This window comes from Podarcis bocagei (genome assembly GCF_964188305.1).
Source record: "Podarcis bocagei genome assembly, chromosome: 2".
NCBI classification, from domain to species: Eukaryota; Metazoa; Chordata; class Lepidosauria; order Squamata; family Lacertidae; genus Podarcis; species Podarcis bocagei.
The window spans coordinates 22,557,170-22,577,719 of record NC_138126.1 but is presented as its reverse complement, the minus strand read 5'-3'; the positions used below and the strand labels follow the sequence as shown (position 1 = coordinate 22,577,719).

Here is a 20,550-nt window from a genome sequence, read left to right as displayed (position 1 = left end):
CCCCCCTCAATGATTATATAGGTGCAGAGTTGCAGCCGGACAGCTTCCCGGCTTTCCCCCTGCGGTTTCCCTTCAGGTCCGCCTCGAGACGAGGCCAATCAGGCTCCCGCATTCTTTCCTCCGGCTTCGTTCAACTGCGGGGGGGGGGGGGCGGGGGCGGGAATCAAAGCGGGGAAATGGCGTGGGCGGCGGCCGCTTTTGCTCTCTTTTCATCCTGTTCTTCGTCTAAACGCTTTCTTCCTCGTTTTCAGTCGGGTTCTTAAGCTATCCTTTAATTGCTGCCGCCGCCGCTATTGTGCTTTTTAGAACGGAGTGGTTCTCAAACTCTTTTTTCTCTGCGCTGCGCCGATTTTTTTTTCTTTAATAGAAATTCATTGGGGGGAAAAAGAGAGAGACATCGCTTGTGATTTGTAAGAGTATCGCTTGATGCTCTTGCTCTCGTTTTGAAAAGGGTATCCATCCATATTCTGCAAATAAATTATTCTGATACCACGCAACACTAAAATGTTTAAATGTCTCTTTGTCCTTGAATCTTTCTGCCACACCCTTTGAGAACCGCTGTTGTAGAGAATTTCTCTATCCTATTTACACAGGCCAAGTTATCTGTAGGAAATGACTCCGCTCCCGGGCATTTAGGCTTTCTTACTTGTTTCTTATTTCCGTTTTGTCGACTGTTTTACTTTCCAAAAGTTCTCAAAGCAATTTTACATTTTATATCCCGTCTTTCCTCCAGGGAGCTCAGGGTGTAGCCCCAGCAACGTTTTATGCTCACATCACCCCCCAGCAACATTTTATGCTCACAACAACCTTGTGAGGTAGGGCTAGGCTGAGAGTAGAGTGACTGGCTCAAGTGGGGATTTGAACTCCGGTCTTCCGGAACCTATTCCAGCACTCTAACCACTGCGCCACACTGTAAGTACAATAAACCCGTATCAAATGATTCTCGTAACAAATACATTTGGGGCGGGGGGAGGAAACCCCACACCCATAGCCATAACATAAATAAATTCAGAGAACACAAATACTAGGTGGTAGAATTCAAAATTTCAATCAACACCGCATACATGCAATTTTGTCATCTGTTTCACACAACCACTAGAAACACCCACTGCCTCAAGCATTATATTTGTCAGCAACTCGTACATAAACCACTCACACTCTGCAATATTACAACCCAATTACACAGGGTCACTGCCAAGCTTAAAGCAATAAGATACAGTTTTAATACCTGAAGAACTAACGGTGTCATGTCCCTCTTCCATTGAACCACCTCAGATTCTCTCACCTGAGAGAGGCATAGGATTACACATGCATAGTGGGGTGGCCCTGTTAATTTATTTTAAAAGCAGTGGCAGGGGTGGATCAGGACCACTGGGCGGGGGAACTCCCTTTCACAATGTTTTCCATTCTAGATCTCTCGGGGCCCAACTATAGGCACTCCTCCCCTCACAAAGGAACACATCTGATTGAAAACCAGGCTATTTTGTCATCCGGGAGGTCTCTGTGCCTTTAAGAGTTAACCAACAGAAGTTCAACAGGGGAAGTTTCCCCTGGTATGGGAAAGCAGTGGCAGAGAAACATTCCACCTCCCTTATTTCCACCTGTTAGCACGCTGTTAGAAGCCTGGCCAAGCAAAACCAAACAAAAGCAGGAGGGTTTTCACAGTTTCAAGGACATTTTCTTCCTTTATTGAGGTTCACCTATATATCATAATAGAATAATTATAATTATAATAATAATAGCATATAGTTTAATAATTGTAATAGTGATTTTTAAAAAAACTTCTGTAGTGCTGAATCCCAAATAAAGCGAGTTCCTTTCAGACAACTGTTACATTGCGATTTCCCCACAATAACTTAAAAATAGAAAATAAGAAGAAGCAAGGGTGGTACAGAGCAAAGGAAGCACAACTGAGAAAGCAAATGATCTGGTCTGAATGTTGGGGGTTTCATTACCCCCTCCACCAACCCAAAAAACAACAACCGTTGCCATAAGATTTCTTTGCTGACATCATTGAGGCATAGTAGGTCTTAGCAGCAGGGTTAGAGTCTCCTTGTGATTGTTCCAGCATCATTTCCTAAATTGGACAGAAGAGGGGAAACTGGAAGAAGTGGATGAAAGGCAGGGAGGATAGTCCTGCCCAGGAAATTTCTTCTTCTTGAGGTAAGTTGCCCTGATTTCCATTTTACAGATGGGGAACTGAGTCTAAAAGATTGTAACTGGCCCAAGGCTATCCAGTGAGTCTGTAACTGAGATTTAAGCCTAAACCTCTTGGGTCTTGGGTTATTTACTTTCAAAAAGATTCTAGTGCCTGTGGTGCTTAAGTCCTCTAAAGCTGCCATTCCCCATCCCTACGGCCTCTGGTTGATCATAGAATTGTAGAGTTGGAAGGCGCCCTGAGGATCATGTAACCCAACTCCTTGCAATGCAATTGCAATCCAATTCATGGCTCTGAGCATCTCTTTATTTAGCGATCAGCAGTTTGAATCCCCATTACAGGGTGAGCTCCCATGGCTTGGTCCCAGCTCCTGCCAACCTAGCAATTCGAAAGCACACCAGTGCAAGTAGATAAATAGGTACCGCTGCAGCGGGAAGGTAAATTACATTTCCGTGCACTCTGGCTTCTGTCATGGTGTCCCATTGTGCCAGAAGCGGTTTACTCCTGCTGGCCACATGACCCAGAAAGCTGTCTGTGGACAAACGCCGGCTCCCTCGGCCTGAAAGCAAGATGAGCACCACAACCCCATAGTCGCCTTTCACTGGACTTAACCGTTCAGGGGCGCTTTACCTTTTTTATTTAGCCCTATTAAAAAGTCCAGGTGTCATGTGGACAATGTGGCTGCTCAGCACAAAGGACATGGTTTTTTGCACACGGTCAGGGCCTGCCTTTATCACAATCACATGTTTCAGGCCTGTCTCTTACCCTATAGAGCAGGCATCCCCAACCTCCGGCCCTCCAGGTGTTTTGGACTACAATTCCCATCATTCCCTGACTGGTCCTGTTAGCTAGGGATCATGGGAGTTGTAGGCCAAAACTTCTGGAGGGACACAGGTTGGGGGTACCTGCTATAGAGGACTCCATCTTTCCAAACAAACTCTATAGCTACCCCTTTAAGCAGCAGACCGATGTCTGGTGTTTATGGCCACACTGTGAAAATTTGCAGCACCTGCTAATTCCTTCCTCTCAGGCTGTTATTAAAGGCACAGGAGCTGGCTAGCCTTTTGCAGGTCAGTGGCAATCCTGTGATTAGCTAGGATTTAATGAAGTGCCCAAGGTGGGAGAATATACACTTTTCAGAATGAGGGGAGGGAGAGAGGAAATGGCTTATTCCCTAAGAGACTAGACTCCTTTAAGCATTTGCTCAAACCCCATCCTTTGAATGCTGGGCCAAGAAAAGACCTGATTTGTGGAATGAACTGGTTATGCAGAGAGACACTCCTTTAGGATATATATTCTATATTATATATTTGCTATGAGCTGGACTTCTCAGCTGGGTCCTGGGAGACTTTATTGTTAGGAACTGATGGCAAGAGGAGGTTTAGATCAATCAAGGGACATCAACGGACAAGGTTGGTTTCCCACTAAGGCAGCCCCAATGCTGATTACAGTGGTACCTCGGGTTAAGAACTTAATTCGTTCCGGAGGTCCGTTCTTAACCTGAAACTGTTCTTAACCAGAAGCACCACTTTAGCTAATGGGGCCTCCCGCTGCGCGATTTCTGTTCTCATCCTGAAGCAAAGTTCTTAACCCGAGGTACTATTTCTGGGTTAGCGGAGTCTGTAACCTGAAGCGTCTGTAACCCGAGGTACCACTGTATATAGAATCATGGAATTGTAGAGTTGGAAGGGGCCAGCTCCCTGCAACGTGGGGATCTTTCACCCAATGTAGAACTCAAACCTATGACCCTGGGATCAAGAGCCTCACAGTGGGGATCTGGCGATTCAGGGTCATGCATGGATGTGGGAATTTTGGATTCAAGGTCAACTCTGTCGTGGACCCCTTCCCCTTGCGGCGTTTGGAAAGGTCATGCTCTCTCATCTCTTCCATAGCCTCCAACATGCTACAGAGGAACATCAAGATACAGTGGTGCCTCGCAAGACGAAAAGAATCCGTTCTGTGATTCTCTTCGTCTAGCGGTTTTTTTGTCTTGCGAAGCAAGCCCATTGACGGATTAGCGGATTAGCGCTATTAGCGGCTTTTAGCGGCTTATCTGCTGATCGGATCAGCTGATAAGTGGCTTAGCGGCTTAGAAAAAGGGGGGGGGAGGGAAAAACATTGTCGTCTTGCAAAGCAAGCCCATAGGAAATTCGTTTTGCGAAGCACCTCCAAAACGGAAAACCCTTTCGTCTAGCGGGTTTTCCGTCTTGCGAGGCATTCATCTTGCGGGGCACCACTGTATAGATCTTTTTGGGCTGTATGCTCACGTGAAAGGTGACTTGCCCCAGAGAACCACTGCCATCGCTGGGCCCCATTTCTAGACTTAATCCCATGCTTCTTTCTTACTCTCAAGCAGCACCCCTTGCTTCCGCAGAACTTGGTCAGACTGGCCCATCACCCAGTACTTCCCCTGGATACCATACAATGCACCTTGCACCTCCTATGCATCAGCAGAAGTATAGTGTCCAGCGTAATAGTACCACTCTATTCTGCCTTGATCAGACTACACATGGAATACTGGGTCCAGTTCTGGGCACCACAAATTAAGAAGGATGTTAACAAGCTGGAACGTGTCCAGAGAAGGGCAACCAAGATGATCAAGGGTCTGGAAGCTAAGCGCTTGAAGGAGCTGGGTATGTTTAGTCAGGAAAAGAGGAGAATGAGAGTAGATATGATAAAGGTAAAGGGACCCCGGGCCATTAGGTCCAGTCGTGGCCAACTCTGGGGTCGTGGCGCTCATCTCGCTTTATTGGCCGAGGGAGCCGGCGTACATGTGGCCAGCATGACTAAGCCGCTTCTGGCGAACCAGAGCAGCACACGGAAACACTGTTTACCTTCCCGCCGGAAGGTACTTGCACTTTGACATGCTTTCGAACTGCTAGGTTGGCAGGAGCAGGGACCGAGCAACGGGAGCTCACCCCTTCACGGGGATTCAAACCGCCGACCTTCTGATTGGCAAGTCCTAGGCTCCGTGGTTTAACCCACAGCGCCACCTGTGTCTATAATATCTGAAGGGCTGTCACATGGAGCAAGCTTGCTTTCTCCTGCTCTGGAGGGTAGGACTCAAACCAATGGTTTCAAGTTACAAGAAAGGAGACTCGGATTAAACATCAGGAAGAACTTTCTGACGGTAAGCACGGTTCAACAGTAGAACAGACTCCCACGAGAGGTAGCGGACTCTCCTTCCTTGGAGATTTTCAAGCAGAGATTGGATGGGCATCTGTCATGCTTGCTTTAGTTGAGATTCATGCATCGCAGGGGGTTGAACTAGATGATCTGGCGGGTCTCTTCCAACTATACAATTCTATGATTCTATGTACCTCTAATAAAGTACATAAAACACCATCTCCGTGATGCCCGCAAGAACAGAGGTATGCCTGGATGGGAATATGCATTCCTCCTCTGCTCTGTTCATTGCAAACCTCTAGGCCAGTTCCCAACAACTGGCTTTGTGAGCCAGTTCAGCTGCTCAGGGGGGAAAAAGGCCATGGTATACAGTCCACCTGGGATTGTATCGCCTCATTATGGAGAGATGCAGGTCCTACCGTTGGGCAAAGTGTAAGGAGGTAGATGCTGAAAGTGGGTGGGGAGGCAGGCAGCAGCCCCACTGCTGTTTCTTCCAAGTTCCCTAGCTGTGTAACTAACTGTTGGGGGAAGAACTGTGTGCATCATGTGGCCTGCCCTGCACCCCTGCTGCTCTCAAGTGACGCTCAGCTCCCGGTTGAGATGGCGCCATCCTCTTCTCCTCTGCCTCGGGCAGCAAAATGTCTTGGTCCAGCTCTGGACACAGGATTTGCCACACCTTCCATCGAAGAAACTGTGTGGCATTCAGCGTCGTGCTGTCACAATCGTTCCGTCAGCGTGAGTGTTTCTGCTTGCCAGGTGGAACCAATTCCTCTTTCCTTCCCCCCTCCCCAGCTGTGTGCTGTTCTGGAGGCTCTCCTGACACCCCCAATCCACCCGCCAGCTGCTTTGGGGAGTTGTGTGGGGACAAAGCCCCGGTTGCCCTAGCTGGATTAATTCATCTGGTTGGCCACTGTGAGATCTAGCAGGCTCTGTGTTCTGATTGTGCTGGCTCCCACTAGCACAACCGAGTGGTCGAATCCAGCCCTCTCAGAACATGGAAACCCCATAAGAAGAGGCCTGTATGGGAGGCCCACAAGCAGGTTCCCCAGAGCTTCCCCCTTGCGATTCCTCCTCCTCTTCCAAAACGCTAGCTGTCTACATGCAGGAGTTTTGTTTTCTTCTTTAACGTGAAGAAGTGCTCAAGTCGTCTTTCCTCCACGCCCACAAGCACCCGTTCTGAAATGCTACCGTCCCAGCAGAGCTGTTACCTTGTTCTTTTGCAGCATCAGCTGAGGGGCAGTGGTGGAGGAAAGATGAATACTTCCTCTCCCGCCTCACCCCACAAGCAAAAACAGATCTGGAAGCTGAGGTCCATTGCCCAGTTAGGAGGTGGGGGGAAGTTGCGGCCAACCATCTTGGGCAAGGGTGGACGCCCAGCCCGAGCTGCTTTCCCCCAGTCTCCATGTATCTGGGGGCAAGAACCCCTTCACGCCCCAGCCCTGCAGACCCCCAGGATGGACGGCATTAGGGACGGGGCTCTGGAAGGGAGTTGGGACCTCGGGCCACGTGGGGGCTGCTGGCGGGTTGCTGTTCCTGTCTCCCTCGCCCCACCAGGGCGGCATGATAGAGAGAGCGGGCTCAGGAACACTCGGAGCCGGCTCCTTGTAGCGCTTGGAGCCCCCTTTCCCACCCTCGGCCCCTCCCCGCGCCCCTCCCTTGGGGGGCCGGTTGGCTGCGTGCGTGCGCTGGTGGCGGTTGCGGTGGGAGCTGCGGCTGAAGCATTTCCCACACACGGGGCACTGGTACGGCTTCTCCCCTGTGTGGACCCTCCGGTGCCTCTCTAGGTGGGAGACGAAGCCGAAGCTCTTGCCGCAGGCGGCGCACTCGTAGGGCTTCTCGCCCCGGTGGGTCCGCTGGTGGGTCAGTAGCTGGGCGCCGGCCACAAAGCGCTTCCCGCACTCCTTGCACTTGTGGGGCTTCCCGCTCGAGTGGGTCCTCTGGTGCTGCAGGAGGGTGGAGCTGACGCTGAAGCTCTTCCCGCACTCGTTGCAGCGGTAGGGCTTCTCCCCCGTGTGGATCCTCCGGTGCCGGTCCAGGTGGGAGCTGACGCTGAAGCTCTTCCCGCAATCCCCGCAGGCGTAAGGCTTCTCCCCCGTGTGGATCCTCCGGTGCCTCTCCAAGTGCGAGCTCCAGCTGAAGCTCTTCCCGCAGTCGGCGCACCCGTAACGCTTGCTCTCGGCCGCGTGGGATTTCTGGTGCTTGACCAGAGACGCCAGCTCCCCATAGGTCTTCCCGCAGTCAGCGCACTTGTGGGGCCTGTCGGGCGAGTGCACGCGCTGGTGCCTCTCCAGGTGCGAGCTGACGCTGAAAGCCTTCCCGCACTCTTCGCACCGGTACGGCTTCTCGCCCGTGTGGATCCTCTTGTGCTTGATGAGGGCCGAGCACCAGCTGAACTTTTTCCCGCACTCCGGGCACTGGTAAGGCCTCTCTCCTGTGTGGATCCTCTGGTGCTTCACCAGCGACGAACTCTGGCCAAAGCCTTTCCCGCAGTCCGCACACTTGTGGGGCTTCTCGCTGCAAACCGGCGGTGAGGCAGGCGGTGGTGGTGGGGAGGGCGGGTTGGGGGCAGCCCGTTTGCGGCTGCAATCGGAGCATTTGGTGGGATCCCGGCCCCCTGCTGGGGACGTCCCGAGGTGATGGAGGGCGGCCGCGCTGAGGTAGAAGCTCTTGCCGCAGTCGGCACACTGCCGTGGCTTCTCGCCCGTGTGGATCCGCTGGTGCCGGTAGAGGTGGGAGCTGCGGCTGAAGCTCTTCCCACAGTCAGTGCACTGATAGGGCCTCTCCCCTGTGTGAATCCTCTGGTGCCTCTCAAGGTGGGACGTGAAGCTGAAGCTCTTCCCGCAGTCAGGGCACTCGTACGGCTTCTGGCCCAGGTGCTTCCTCTGGTGAGCGGCCAGGTTGGCGCTGAGGTTGAAGCCCTTCCCGCAATCCCCACACTGGTAGGGCTTGTCGTTCGCGTGGGTCCTCTGGTGTTGTGCCAGGGTAGAGCTGACGGTGAAGCTCTTCCCGCAGTCTTTGCACTGGTACGGCTTCTCACCGGTGTGGATCCGCCGGTGCCGCTCCAGGTGCGACCCAACGCTGAAGGCCTTCCCGCACTCCTTGCAGGCGTAGGGCTTTTCCCCGGTGTGGACCCTCCGGTGCCGCTCCAGGTGAGAGGTCCAGCTGAAGCTCTTCCCGCAGTCCTCGCACTTGTACGGCTTGTCGCCCGCGTGGCACTTCCGGTGCTTGGCCAGGGCCTCGGCCTCGGAGAAGCTCTTCTCACACCCATCGCACTTGTGGGGCCTTTCGTCCAAGTGAAGCCTCTGGTGCCTGAGGAGGTTGGACTTTTGGCTGAAGCTTTTGCCGCACTCAGGGCAGTGGTGGCCCCTCTTGGTCCCTTGTGGCTTCCCAGAGGGCAGCAGGAGTTTAGAAGCGCTCACTGCCCGCTTTTCCTTCTCTGCCTTTCCTTCTGCTGCTTCCGTGCGCCTCGGTCTCCCTTCTGGCTGGCTCTCTGCCTCTACTGGGCTCCCGTCCGAGGTGCTCTCTGCCTGCAGGTCTGTCTTGCTCAAAGCCTCTTGCTGATGGGTATCCTCATTCTTCCTGCTCAGCTCGTCACCTAAGACAAATGAAGCAAATGTGAGCTGCCTTCTGTGGTACACCTTTCACCACAACTTAACTGTTGCTGTTTTTTGACAATAATTTTTATTAATTTTCAATTACAATAATTCATGGTAGCCTCACTATAACAATGCCAAATTACAATACAACTACTAACCCCAGTCATTCAAATGCCAAATTATATAATTTAGGTGGCCTCCCACGTGCTAGAATTGATAATTTACTTTGTTTCTGCGTTCCAAGATCTTATTCCTCTCAATTACATTCCATTCAAAATAACCACCCCTTATTTAACAACTGTGGGTGGTGCTGTGGTATAAATCACTGAGCCTAGGGCTTGGCAGTCGGAAGGTTGGCGGTTTGAATCCCCATAACGGGGTGAGCTCCCGTTGTTCGGTCCCAGCTCCCGCCAACCTAGCAGTTCGAATGCACGCCAGTGCAAGTAGATAAATAGGTACCACTCTGGCAGGAAGGGAAATGGCATTTCCGTGTGCTGCTCTGGTTTCACCAGAAGCGGCTTAGTCATGCTGGCCAAATAACCCAGAAATATTGTCTGCAGACAAACGTCGGCTCCCTTGGCCAATAAAGCGAGATGAGCGCCACAACCCCAGAGTTGTTTGTGACTGGACTTAACTGTCAGGGGTCCTTTACCTTTACCTTTTATTTAACAACTGCAGTATTAACGACATCCATTCATCTTGACATATTTAATGATTTATAAACTTATAGGTGAAGCTGTATCTTTATTCCTCCTGTGTGTGACAATTATTCCGTCCGTGGTATTCCTTCCTGTCCTTGTAAAGTGTTATGTCTATCTTTTCCCAGCCAATGCTTTCATCATGCCTTGGGCAGAGCTAATGTCCCATCGTTATTTCAAAAGTTCTCCACTGTGCCATTGAGTGGTTCATTGTTTTACAACTTTTACCAAAAAGCTCCCAAAGATCTATGCTCACATCGTTTTGCAACTTCAACAGCAGCTCCCGACAACTTAATAACTTAGCCCTGAATGACTGGCATCTCCAGAATGGGAAGAGTTGTGGGGGGGATGGGGATCTCTCTGTCTGGTATTTGATCTGCAATGGCTCATTCACACATGCAAGTCACCACTTGATAACCAACAGAGTAATTGAGTGTTGAACATGTAGATGAGAGTCAGTCCTGGATACGCTATAAGTGCCTGAAAGGGACACAACTTATCGCACCACGTCGTTCAGGTTGGACCTAGCTGGAATAGCTCAGTCGGTAGAGCATGAGACTCTTAATCTCAGGGTTGTGGGTTCAAGCCCCACATTGGGTAAAAAGATTCCTGCATTGCAAAAGGTTGGATGACCCTCGTGGTCCCTTCCAACTCTACAATTCTATGATTTCCAGCCAGGATAGACCACTAGTCTGGTTCAGGACGGCTACCTTTGAGTTCTGAAGTTCAATTCCGTTTTTTAAAAATGCTGGTTCCTCACCTGGGCTAGACTCACTTGGCATCTCCCTTCCCTCCGGCTCCTGAAAATCTGGAACCCATGGGTCTTCCCCTCGGTCCATCCAGGAGAGCAGGTCAGGTTTGGAAAGTGGAAATCCAGCTGATGAGAAAACGAAGGGGCACTTCAGTAAAGGTAAAAAGGTAGTGGTTAAGAGCAGTAGACTCGTAATCTGGTGAACTGGGCTCGCATCTCCGCTCCTCCACATGCAGCTGCTGGGTGACCTTGGGCTAGTCACACTTCTCTGACGTCTCTCAGCCCTAGTCACCTCACAGAGTGTTTGTTGTGGGGGAGGAAGGGAAAAGGAGAATGTTAGCCGCTTTGAGACTCCTTAAAAGGTAAAGGTACCCCTGGATGGATTAAGTCCAGTCAAGGGTGACTATGAAGTTGTGGCGCTCATCTCACTTTCAGACCGAGGGAGCCGGTGTTTGTCCACAGACAGCTTTCCGGGCCACGTGGCCAGCAGGACTAAACCACTTCTGGCGCAACGGAACACTGTGACGGAAGCCAGAGCACCCGGAAATGCTGTTTACCTTCCCGCCACCATGGTATCTATTTATCTACTTGCACTGGCATGCTTTCGAACTGCTAGGTTGGCAGGAGCTGGGACCAAGCAATGGGAGCTTACCATTGTTGCGGGGATTTGAACCACCGGCCTTCTGATCGGCAAGCCCAAGAGGCTCAGTGGTTTAGACCACAGCGCCACCCGCGTCCCTACCTGGCACTTCAGTACCCTGAACAGGGCGCCATCTCTCTTTCTTGCTTGGTTACCTTCCTTTGCATGTTTGCTCAAGTGACACTTGCAGTGCAATCATATACAGGTCTTCTCAGAAGCAAGTCCTACTGCTCGCAGCCAGACTATGCTGTTATGAGAGCCACCAACTTATGGGGCAACCCTAACTGTATCTACTCAGAAGTCAATCCAACCGAATTCGCTGGGGCTTACCCCAAGGTCAGAACGTAAGAGGAGTCCTGCTGGATCAGGCCAATGGTCCAACTAGACCAGCATTCTGTTCCCACAGCGGCCCACCAGATGCTTATGAGAAGCCCACCAGCAGGATCTGAGCGCACGAGCCCTCTCCCTTCCTGGGGTTTCCAGCATCTGGTGTTCAGAAGCATCACTGCCTCTGATTCAGTTTGCATAATTTTTTTCTGAGTGCAGAATGTGGGTTGATACAGCAAATAACTTCCATTGTTGTTCTTGTTTTTTCTCATAGAGCACAATGTTTACTGCATGGGACTCACCTGACGCCAGTCCTCTGCGATGCGAGTCGGCCAGCGCAGTGATCCGGGGAAGGCTGATGGCCATCTCTTCTGCTAACAAGAAGATGAGAGGATGCCGTCAGAACACAAGGCAGGCTGGCCGGGTCGTTGGGCTTTGAGCATTGAGATGCCGCTGGCTAACTTTCCCCACGCTAAAGCATTCTCCCAGTGCAAACCCTCTTCAGTGCAGCAACACTCTCCTCCCTACCTTATGTAGCGGCTGGGTTACGCTAATCCAGAATGTGGTAGCTAGACTGGTGACTGGGGGTAGCTGCCGAGACCACATAACACAGGTCTTGAAAGAGCTACATTGGCTCCCAGTACGTTTCCGAGCACAATTCAAAGTGTTGGTGTTGAGCTTTAAAGCCCTAAATGGCCTCGGCCCAGTATTTTTAATCTTTATTGGAAGCCACCCAGAGTGGCTGGGGAAACCCAGCCAGATGGGCGGGGTACAAATAAATTATTATTATTATTATTATTATTATTATTATTATTATTATTATTATTACGCTACGAAGAGCCAGTGTGGTGTAGTGGTTAAGAGAGGTAGACTCGTAATCTGGTCAACTGGGTTCGCTTCTCATAACATAATCATAACATAATAATCTCATAATAATAATTCTCATAACATAATCATCATCATCATCATCATCATCATAACAATAAAAACAGGCTGTCTTGCAGGCTGTTTCTTTTAAAAATCAAAATGTGGCTACATGGTTTTTCTTTTATTTACCTTTTCACTCTGACACAACAGGAATGTAGAAGGAGTTGTAAAGAATGGAATGGCCACAACAGAATAAGGAAAATGTCAATTGTGGAAGGTAATGCACGTGGTTGTCTAAAGGGAGAAGGTCCTCGTGTTCCAGGGTCCAGAATTGCCTCACTGGCACTGCTGGAATCCTTACCCAGAGAGATTAGCGTCTCATAATTCTCCTGCATGATATTCCAGCAGAGGGCTCAGGTGGCGAGGCCCTGCTCTCTTGCGAAGCGCACCTTTGGTCTCGGAGGCCTCTCGCATCTGTAAGGAGAAGTTTGTCCATCCATCAAACTAGCCGTGGAGGAAAACCTGCCTTCCCAATTTGAAACGCACATTTTCTGACGTTGACTTTGGAGGCTGCAGGGAAAAACAACCCCAAGACATGACCTGCTCATTGTGACAAACATTTGAATGGATCAAAATAAAAAAATTCCTTCCAGTAGCACCTTAAAGACCAACTAAGTTAGTTCTTGGTATGAGCTTTCGTGTGCATGCACACTTCTTCAGATACACACGAACACATGCACACGAAAGCTCATACCAAGAACTAACTTAGTTGGTCTTTAAGGTGCTACTGGAAGGATTTTTTTTATTTTGACTATGGCAGACCAACACGGCTACCTATCTGTAATTTGAATGGATGCTCTTAATGTTTTCTTCCATATGGCAGGTTCGGGGAACCATTTTCAACCTGAGGGCCATATTTCCCTCTGGGCAGCTTTCCAAGGGCCACATGCCAGAGGTGGACGGGGCCAGAGGCAAAAGTGGGCAGAGCAACACATTTAAATGTTACCTTTGTACCATAAGGGACACGGGTGGCACTGTGGGTTAAACTACAGAGCCTAGGACTTCCCAATCAGAAGGTCGGCGGTTCAAATCTCCGTGACGGGGTGAGCTCCCGTTGCTCGGTCCCTGCTCCTGCCAACCTAGCAGTTTGAAAGCACGTCAAAGTGCAAGTAGATAAATAGGTACCGCTCTGGCGGGAAGGTAAACGCCGTTTCCATGCGCTGCTCTGGTTCGCCAGAAGCCACTTCATCATGCTGGCCACATGACCTGGAAGCTGTATGCTGGCTCCCTCGGCCAGTAAAGTGAGATGAGTGCCGCAACCCCAGAGTCGGCCATGACTGGACCAAATGGTCAGGGGTCCCTTTACCTTTGTACCATAGACTACTTTCTACATATGTCCACACACCTTCCAGAAAAGCGATAGGCATTTTTAGAGTTCAGTGACTCATTCCTGCCGGGATAAACTTGGGGTGCCCTTAGCACATTGAAGATATTTCACTGCAGGGTTTCCCAAACTTGGGTTGTTTTCAGACTACAATTCCCACCATCCCTGACCACTGGTCTTGCTAGCCGGGGATGATAGGAACTGTAGTTCAAAAACAGCTGGAGACCCAAGTCTCTGGGTAACCTGGGTTTTGGTTATGTCTGCCTGAACTATAAACCTGCCTGCACACCTACCTGAGTAGCAGGGATTGGCTCTTTGCAGTGCCTAGTGAAAAATCAGAAAGAAAGGAAGGTTAGTATGCAACATACTGGGTATAAATAAAGGGACATTAGGGACATTTTCCCTCTTATACATATTCTAGGTTTCTTCCATCACGGGACCCAAAGCAGGCTACATGTGGTACCCAGGTGTTCCCCTTTCCAGCCACGGACCAGACCCAGGCCTGCTTAGCCTCAGCAAGGTCGTGGTTTCATGTGCCCCTTAGACCACACCCTGGGACTACAACTCCCATAATTCCTGTGTGGGCTGGGGCTGCTGGGAGCTGAAGTCCAGAAATATCCAGGAAGCCACTAACTCTCCATTCCAGCCTCGGTCTCTCTGGCCCCACCATCACAGAACGGCAACACCACACCAATATTGAGGAACTCCCTTCCTGGGAGGGCAACCTTGTTCCACCCACCTTGGCCTTTAGATTCCTGGTGATGGGGGTTCTTTTCTTGAGAGCTTGAAGGTATTTGACAGTTTCCAGAGGGGTGACCACATTTGAGTGCTTCCAGACAGGGGCTTAGTATCTCAGATGGGTCCCTCAGATATCGCAAATGGCTCAGGTCATATTTTCTTTTTACCTTATTGGCAGTGGTGTTTGGTCCATGAGGGTGACCCACCAACCTAAGTCTATCCTCTACCAGCCTTCTTCCTTCTAACCGTTCAAAGGAAGAAGAAGTCAGCATCTTCTTCCTCTCCATCGATCTCAAGAGTTGCTCTTCAGTAGGGAAGAGGATGGAGAGCCAGTGTGGTGTAGTGGTTAAGAGCGGTAGACTCGTAATCTGGGGAACTGGGTTCGATTCCCCACTCCTCCACATGCAGCTGCTGGGTGACCTTGGGCCAGTCACACTTCTTTGAAGTCTCTCAGCCCCACTCACCTCACAGAGTGTTTGTTGTGGGGGCGGAAGGGAAAGGAGAATGTTAGCCGCTTTGAGACTCCTTCAGGTAGTGATAAAGTGGGATTTCAAATCCAAACTCTTCTTCTACTACTTGGCTCTGCCTGCTGTTGCCTCTGTCTCCCCCTAGTGTTGGGCTCCCTGCCTTCCACCCCGTCAGTTCCAACGAGAACCAGCCACTGTGGCTTATTGCAGTGTTTCCCAACCTTTTTTGGGCAAAGGCACACTTGTTTCATGAAAAAAATCTCGAGGCACACCACCATTACAGCCCCGTGACGTCAGCGCGCAGCGTCACGCCGGGAGGGACATGAATTGCTAGCAAATTACATAATCACCTCCTTGAGGGCTGGCTCATCTTCTCCGAAGGCAGAACCCCATTAATTAACAGCACAGACTCACAACATAGCCAAGACGAGGGGGGAAAACCTCAGTCATGCACATGTGGGGGCTAAATGAGGATGAAGACCGGGCAGAGAGCAGGGTTCAAATCACCCCACCTGGCCAGGACAATCCCTGGGTGCTCCCTTGGGCCACTCGCCTGACCCACCTCGCAGGGCTGTTGTTGCGAGGATAACACGGGGAGAACCACGCGCGCCCCCGGGAGCTCCTTGGAGGAGAAAGCGGGCGATGAATGCAATGCACGAAATATATGAGAGGCGACCAGGTTTTGCAGGTGAGGGGCCCCCGCCAGCCTCCGCTTCCAACACCCGGCGCAACGACGCCGAAGTTTCCCCCCGGGCTCGGCTTGGGGAGCAGCGCTGCTCCCTCCCGGCTCCCCTTCGCCCTCCCGGCTCTCTCTGCCGCCCACTGGGGACCCCCCTCACCTGCCAAGTCCGGAGCGCCGGTGGAAGTTGCATGCATGCATGCAGGGCGCCGCGTTGCCATTGCATTGCACTGCACTCCATGCAACGCCTGCACGCGTGCATTGCCTTGCACGCCCGCCAAGGGGTCTCCCCGCGCTCCGATGCGTCCCCTCCGGCGCGGATGCAGCATTGCAAAAATACCCCCCCGACGCAGCCCTACCTGGGGGGCAGCCGCCGCTCCACCTCCGCGGGGATCCCCGGGCTCCATCCTGCCGCCCGATCTCCGCGGGGGCGCAGGTAGGCTGCGCGGGGTCTGCGCGGAAGAGCCCCTGCCCGCCCGGCTGCCGCCACTACGCTCATTCCATGGCCGGGAGAAGAGCGCTTCAAACAAAACGCCCGGCCCGCCAGGCCACGCTGGGAAACGTAGTTTGCGCACCCCGCGCGGGCGCGGAGCCCAAGGGCGAGGGGACTATGGATCCCGGCAGCCCCCGCACCGGGGACGGAGGGGGAGAGGCCGGGTGCAGGGATGGAGGGACGGGTGGGCGAGCGAGTGAGTGAGTGGCAGCCGCCAAGCCTTGGCCGAGAGCCAGGAAGGGCCTCCCCGGAGGAGGAGGAGGGAGGCGCAGAGCGGGAGGGAGGGAGGGAACCCCAGGGGTCATCTAGTGACGGCACCCCAATCGAAAATTTGACTTTTTTTAAAAAAAAAAATCTTTCGCATTTTTTAATTTTTCCCGCGGCACACCAGGCAACATCTCGCGGCACACTAGTGTGCCGCGGAACAGTGGTTGGGAAACACTGGCTTATTGGATCTTTCCGCAGGAATCAAAATTAAATCAGCGACACATGCTGGCATATCGATGCTGCCAAGGTCACGCAGATGCCGTGAAACACTTGCATGCCTGGGCAGCACCCATCCTGCAATAAGCACCTGTCTGGCAGCCCCTTTAGTCTGTTGTAGAAAATGAACGCGAAAATCTTGTGGCACCTTGAAAGCCGGTGGAGTAAGTAAAGGTGCACCAGATCCAAACCCTGTTTGGCAGCAGGGCTTCTGTTGCTGCTCTGCGTAAGAGGAAACAAGCCTTTAAAATAGTATTCTGTGCTGGGTGGTCAGGCCACGTGATTAAGCGGAAAAATCTTAGGATGCAGCCTGGGTTCTCTGTCTCTCGCCCTGTTCCATCCAAAAAGCACCCATTTTGGGGGACTTGGTGAGCTGAGCAAATTACACTGAGTTGGTGTTGGAGACTTAACTCTGGTTGAGCCAGAGATCTGCTGCATCCTTGGCAATAATAATAATAATAATAATAATAATCATCATCATCTATTATTTCTAACCTTACCATCTGGCTGGATTCCCCCAGCTACTCTGGGTGGCCCTCAACAGAATCAAAAGCACAATAAAACACCAGACATTAAAAACTTCCCTGAACTGCCTTCAGAGGTCTTCTGAAAGTCAGATAGTTTATTTCCTTCACATCTGAAGGGAGGGTGTTCCACAGGGTGGGTGCCACTACTGAGAAGGCCCTCTGTCTGGTTCCTTGTAACTTGGCTTCTCGCAGCGGGGGAACCATCAGAAGGCCCTTGGAGCTGGACCTCAGTGTCTGGGGCTGAAGGATGGGGGTGGAGACGCTCCTTTAGGTATACTAGGCCGAGGTCATTCAGGGCTTTAAAGGTCATCACCAACACTTTGAATTGTGCGCTTTGAATAGCTGCTCATCCTGGCCGATCTTGACATAGGATTGCCCTCTTAAACAAATGGCATAAGCAAATTATGACATAAGCTTCTGTGCATTGCATACAGTCCACTTTCTCAGATACATGAAGTGTTAACCAGAGTAGGGCGGATGGCCACTTTTCATAATGTAAATACCACTGTCTGTATACTGTCCTCCGTTTACAACCTATGCAATATGTATATGTACCTGCAATGCAGGATTACTCTTCATGCAACTGAGAACCTGAACTACAGTCTGTGAAAGTTTATGCCATCATAATTTATTCAGCATTCATCCTAAAGTTTACGTGGTGACTGGTCTTCACTGAGCACTCATTCAGATTTGTTTGTGGGGTGTCATTCGTTAATCCCACACTTTCCAGCCTATTTCCAAGTCACTTTCCCAACTGCAAATAGCCATTATTGTTTAAAGATTAGTTGTGCAGAGGCTGTGTAGACAACCTTTGGCCGTTCTGCCAGCTGTTGCTGAACTACAACTCCCATCATCCCTGGCCATTGGCCATGCTTGCTGAGGGTGATGGGAGTTGTAGTCCAGCAAAACATGCAACAGGCCAAACGTTTCCCACACCTGTGCCAGAGCTTGAATCTGCTTCAATTGCACAAACCCAAATTCCCTGGCAAAATAATGACAGTGGAAGTGCCCTTAGTCTTTGTTTATTCTAGAACATAATGTATTTGTGGTTTTATATTGTGATTTTATGTTGTGAACTGCCCTGAGACCTGCGGACATAGGGTGGTATACAAAGTTAATTTAATAATAATAATAATAATAATAATAATAATAATAATAATAATAATAATAATACAGTCATGGCGCTTTGCAGTGCAAATGATTAACAAGGCAATAGGTCAACTAAAGACACATACAATACAAAAAAGTACTACAAACTCTTTTTATGCAAGAAAATTGGGACAGTTGCTGTTTCTAATTCTGCCTGGGTTTTGCTCCCTTCCCTGGTTCACTGGTTTGTTACAGCGACCCCATTCTTATTCCGTCTCGCAGCTTTATCATTTACACGTGTTAACTGCCTTCTCCGTAGATCAAGCGGCAGAGCTTGCATTGTATGAAGAAACACTATTAATTTTTTTAAAAATCAGTAAACGAAAGCATGCCCTCATGCACCACCAGTGAACAGCAAACCCTTGCCTGATGGCAACCGGGAATTTTTCATCGCATAGTACACCCCCCGTGGAAAGTGTGGGGCGGGGATGGGGCGGGGTCACCCCTTCTTTCACCAACCTGCTTGTGAACGGGAGCATCTCCCGGGGTGGCCAATTCCGTGTCAAGCGAGGGCGCGCACAGCTTTGGGAGGTTTGCGCAGGCTGCAGCTCCGAGGCGCGCAGGCGATCAAGGCAGCAAGATGAGACGCAGCCACCGCCCCCCACCCTCTCCAGTCTTTTGCCTTCAGCTTCCTGACAACCCTCCAACCTCAGGGCATTCCCGCAGCCCCGGATCGGCTATCCTTGCGAGCCGGAGACCTTCCCACCTTGGCCGGGCAATGGCAAGGGAGGCGTCCCGTCTAGGGCAGGCAGGTCTCCCGCGGGCATCGACTCCGGCTGGGGCGCCAGAACAGCTGATCCGGCCCGCTTCTCAGCTGCATCCGAGTCACCCAGGAAGCGCAACGCCCGGAGGAAACACGCAGAGAGAGCGCGAGAGAGAAAGAGCCGCGTTTCTCTCTCTTCCCCAAGCCATACCCAGAGCCCTCTGGTGGCTGCCGAGGACGGAGCCTCCTCTCCGGACCGGCTTGGAAGATCTGGCCAAAGGGATGGATGGAGAGGCTCAGGGGGACCAGTCGCCAGCGGCTCTGTCTCCAGCTGCGGTGCTGAGACTGCTGGCTGGTGATGTAGGAGTCAGAGACCCAGGGTGTAGATTTGGGTGTTCTTGTTGGGTTTTTTTTAAAAATGTCTCAATATTAATTGCATTTAACTTTTGGCTAAAATGCACCCATTCCTGTGTGCCTGCGTTTTATGACTCTCATAAAACCCTCCTGCCAGTGCCAGATTTACGTATAAACTAAACAAGTTATAGCTTAGGGCCCCACTCTCTTGGGGGGGCCCCAAAAAAATTAAAGGGAAAAAACCCTGGATGTACATTTCCAAAATATAAGATAAAAAACAAATAAAATAAAACTTACATACAGCAACAGTGTTTTGTGTTGTGTAGGCTCCTATCTGTTATGTGCAGACAGCTTTAGATACCTATTAGGTCCATAAATTACCATATAGCATAAATTCAACACAAAAAACAGCAACAGTTTGTTGTTGACAAAGGACAGCTGGACATATAAAAGGCCCCATTACCTTCAGTAGCTTAGGGCCTCATCGAACCTAAATCCGGCCCTGGACCCAGAGTGTAGATTTTGGTGGTGGTGGTGGTGTTTTGAATGTCTCAATATTAATTGCATTTAACTTTTGGCTAAAGTTCATCCATTCCTGCGTACCTGCCTTTTGTGACTCTCATAAATGCCTCCTACACCCTTGTGCAAATTAATTGAAACAAAGCATGTTTTCTATCTTACTCACAATCCTGTGCTCAAAACAAACACGAAAAGTCAGTTGATCATGATGGCGTCAGAAGCCTGCAGCCAATAGAAGGAATGAAGCGCTCGCCACAATATATTGAGATTCTACGAAAGAGAGTTGTTCTAGAGCTGGAAAAGTGGTATCCTGACAGTACAGTGGTACCTCGGGTTACATACGCTTCAGGTTACATACACTTCAGGTTACAGACTCTGCTAACCCAGAAATAGTGCTTCAGGTTAAGAACTTTGCTTCAGGATGAGAACAGAAATCGTGCTCTGGCGGTATGGCAGCAGCAGGAGGCCCCATTAGCTAAAGTGGTACTTCAGGTTAAGAACAGTTTCAGGTTAAGAACGGACCTCCGGAACAAATTAAGTACTTAACCTGAGGTACCACTGTACTTGGAAATTGTAGCAGGACCTAGCCCCCTGTCACATATTGAAAGTGGTGAAGAAATTCATGACAGAGCAGCAAATATAGGTACCGTATTTTTCGCTCTATAACACGCACCCGACCATAACACGCACATAGTTTTTAGAGGAGGAAAACAAGAAAAAAAAATTCTAAACGAAACAGTAGATGTATGATTTTTGTGGTTCATGCTGTGGCCACAGACATGTGATCTGACGGCGAGTTTGGGGTAGCCCAATGCAAAAATCCTGAGGATCCATGTGGATCCGTGCTTTGTAACCACGTTTTTGCACCACTGCGGCCCCAGGCAACAGTGG

The 20,550-nt window shown here is 50.6% G+C and overlaps 1 protein-coding gene across 3 annotated transcripts; it reads right to left on the bottom strand.

The window, feature by feature from the left end:
- Positions 1–6,392: 6,392 nt before the first annotated feature.
- LOC308580426 (uncharacterized protein) lies at positions 6,393–19,129 on the bottom strand. Of its 3 annotated transcripts, none has more exons than XM_081182024.1 (6): positions 18,543–19,129; positions 13,841–13,871; positions 12,525–12,637; positions 11,599–11,667; positions 10,339–10,455; positions 6,393–8,879 (listed from the first exon to the last, which is right to left on the bottom strand). In XM_081182024.1, the coding sequence occupies exons 3-6, from the start codon at positions 12,556–12,558 to the stop codon at positions 6,607–6,609; spliced, it is 2,493 nt and encodes an 830-aa protein (XP_081038150.1). In that variant the 5' UTR covers positions 12,559–12,637; positions 13,841–13,871; positions 18,543–19,129; the 3' UTR covers positions 6,393–6,606. The 3 variants fall into 3 exon arrangements, with proteins under 3 accessions (XP_081038150.1, XP_081038149.1, XP_081038151.1); XM_081182023.1 differs by having other exon boundaries at positions 11,599–11,670; positions 18,543–19,128; XM_081182025.1 differs by lacking the exons at positions 12,525–12,637; positions 13,841–13,871; positions 18,543–19,129 and adding an exon at positions 12,353–12,481.
- Between the last annotated feature and the right edge of the window lie 1,421 nt (positions 19,130–20,550).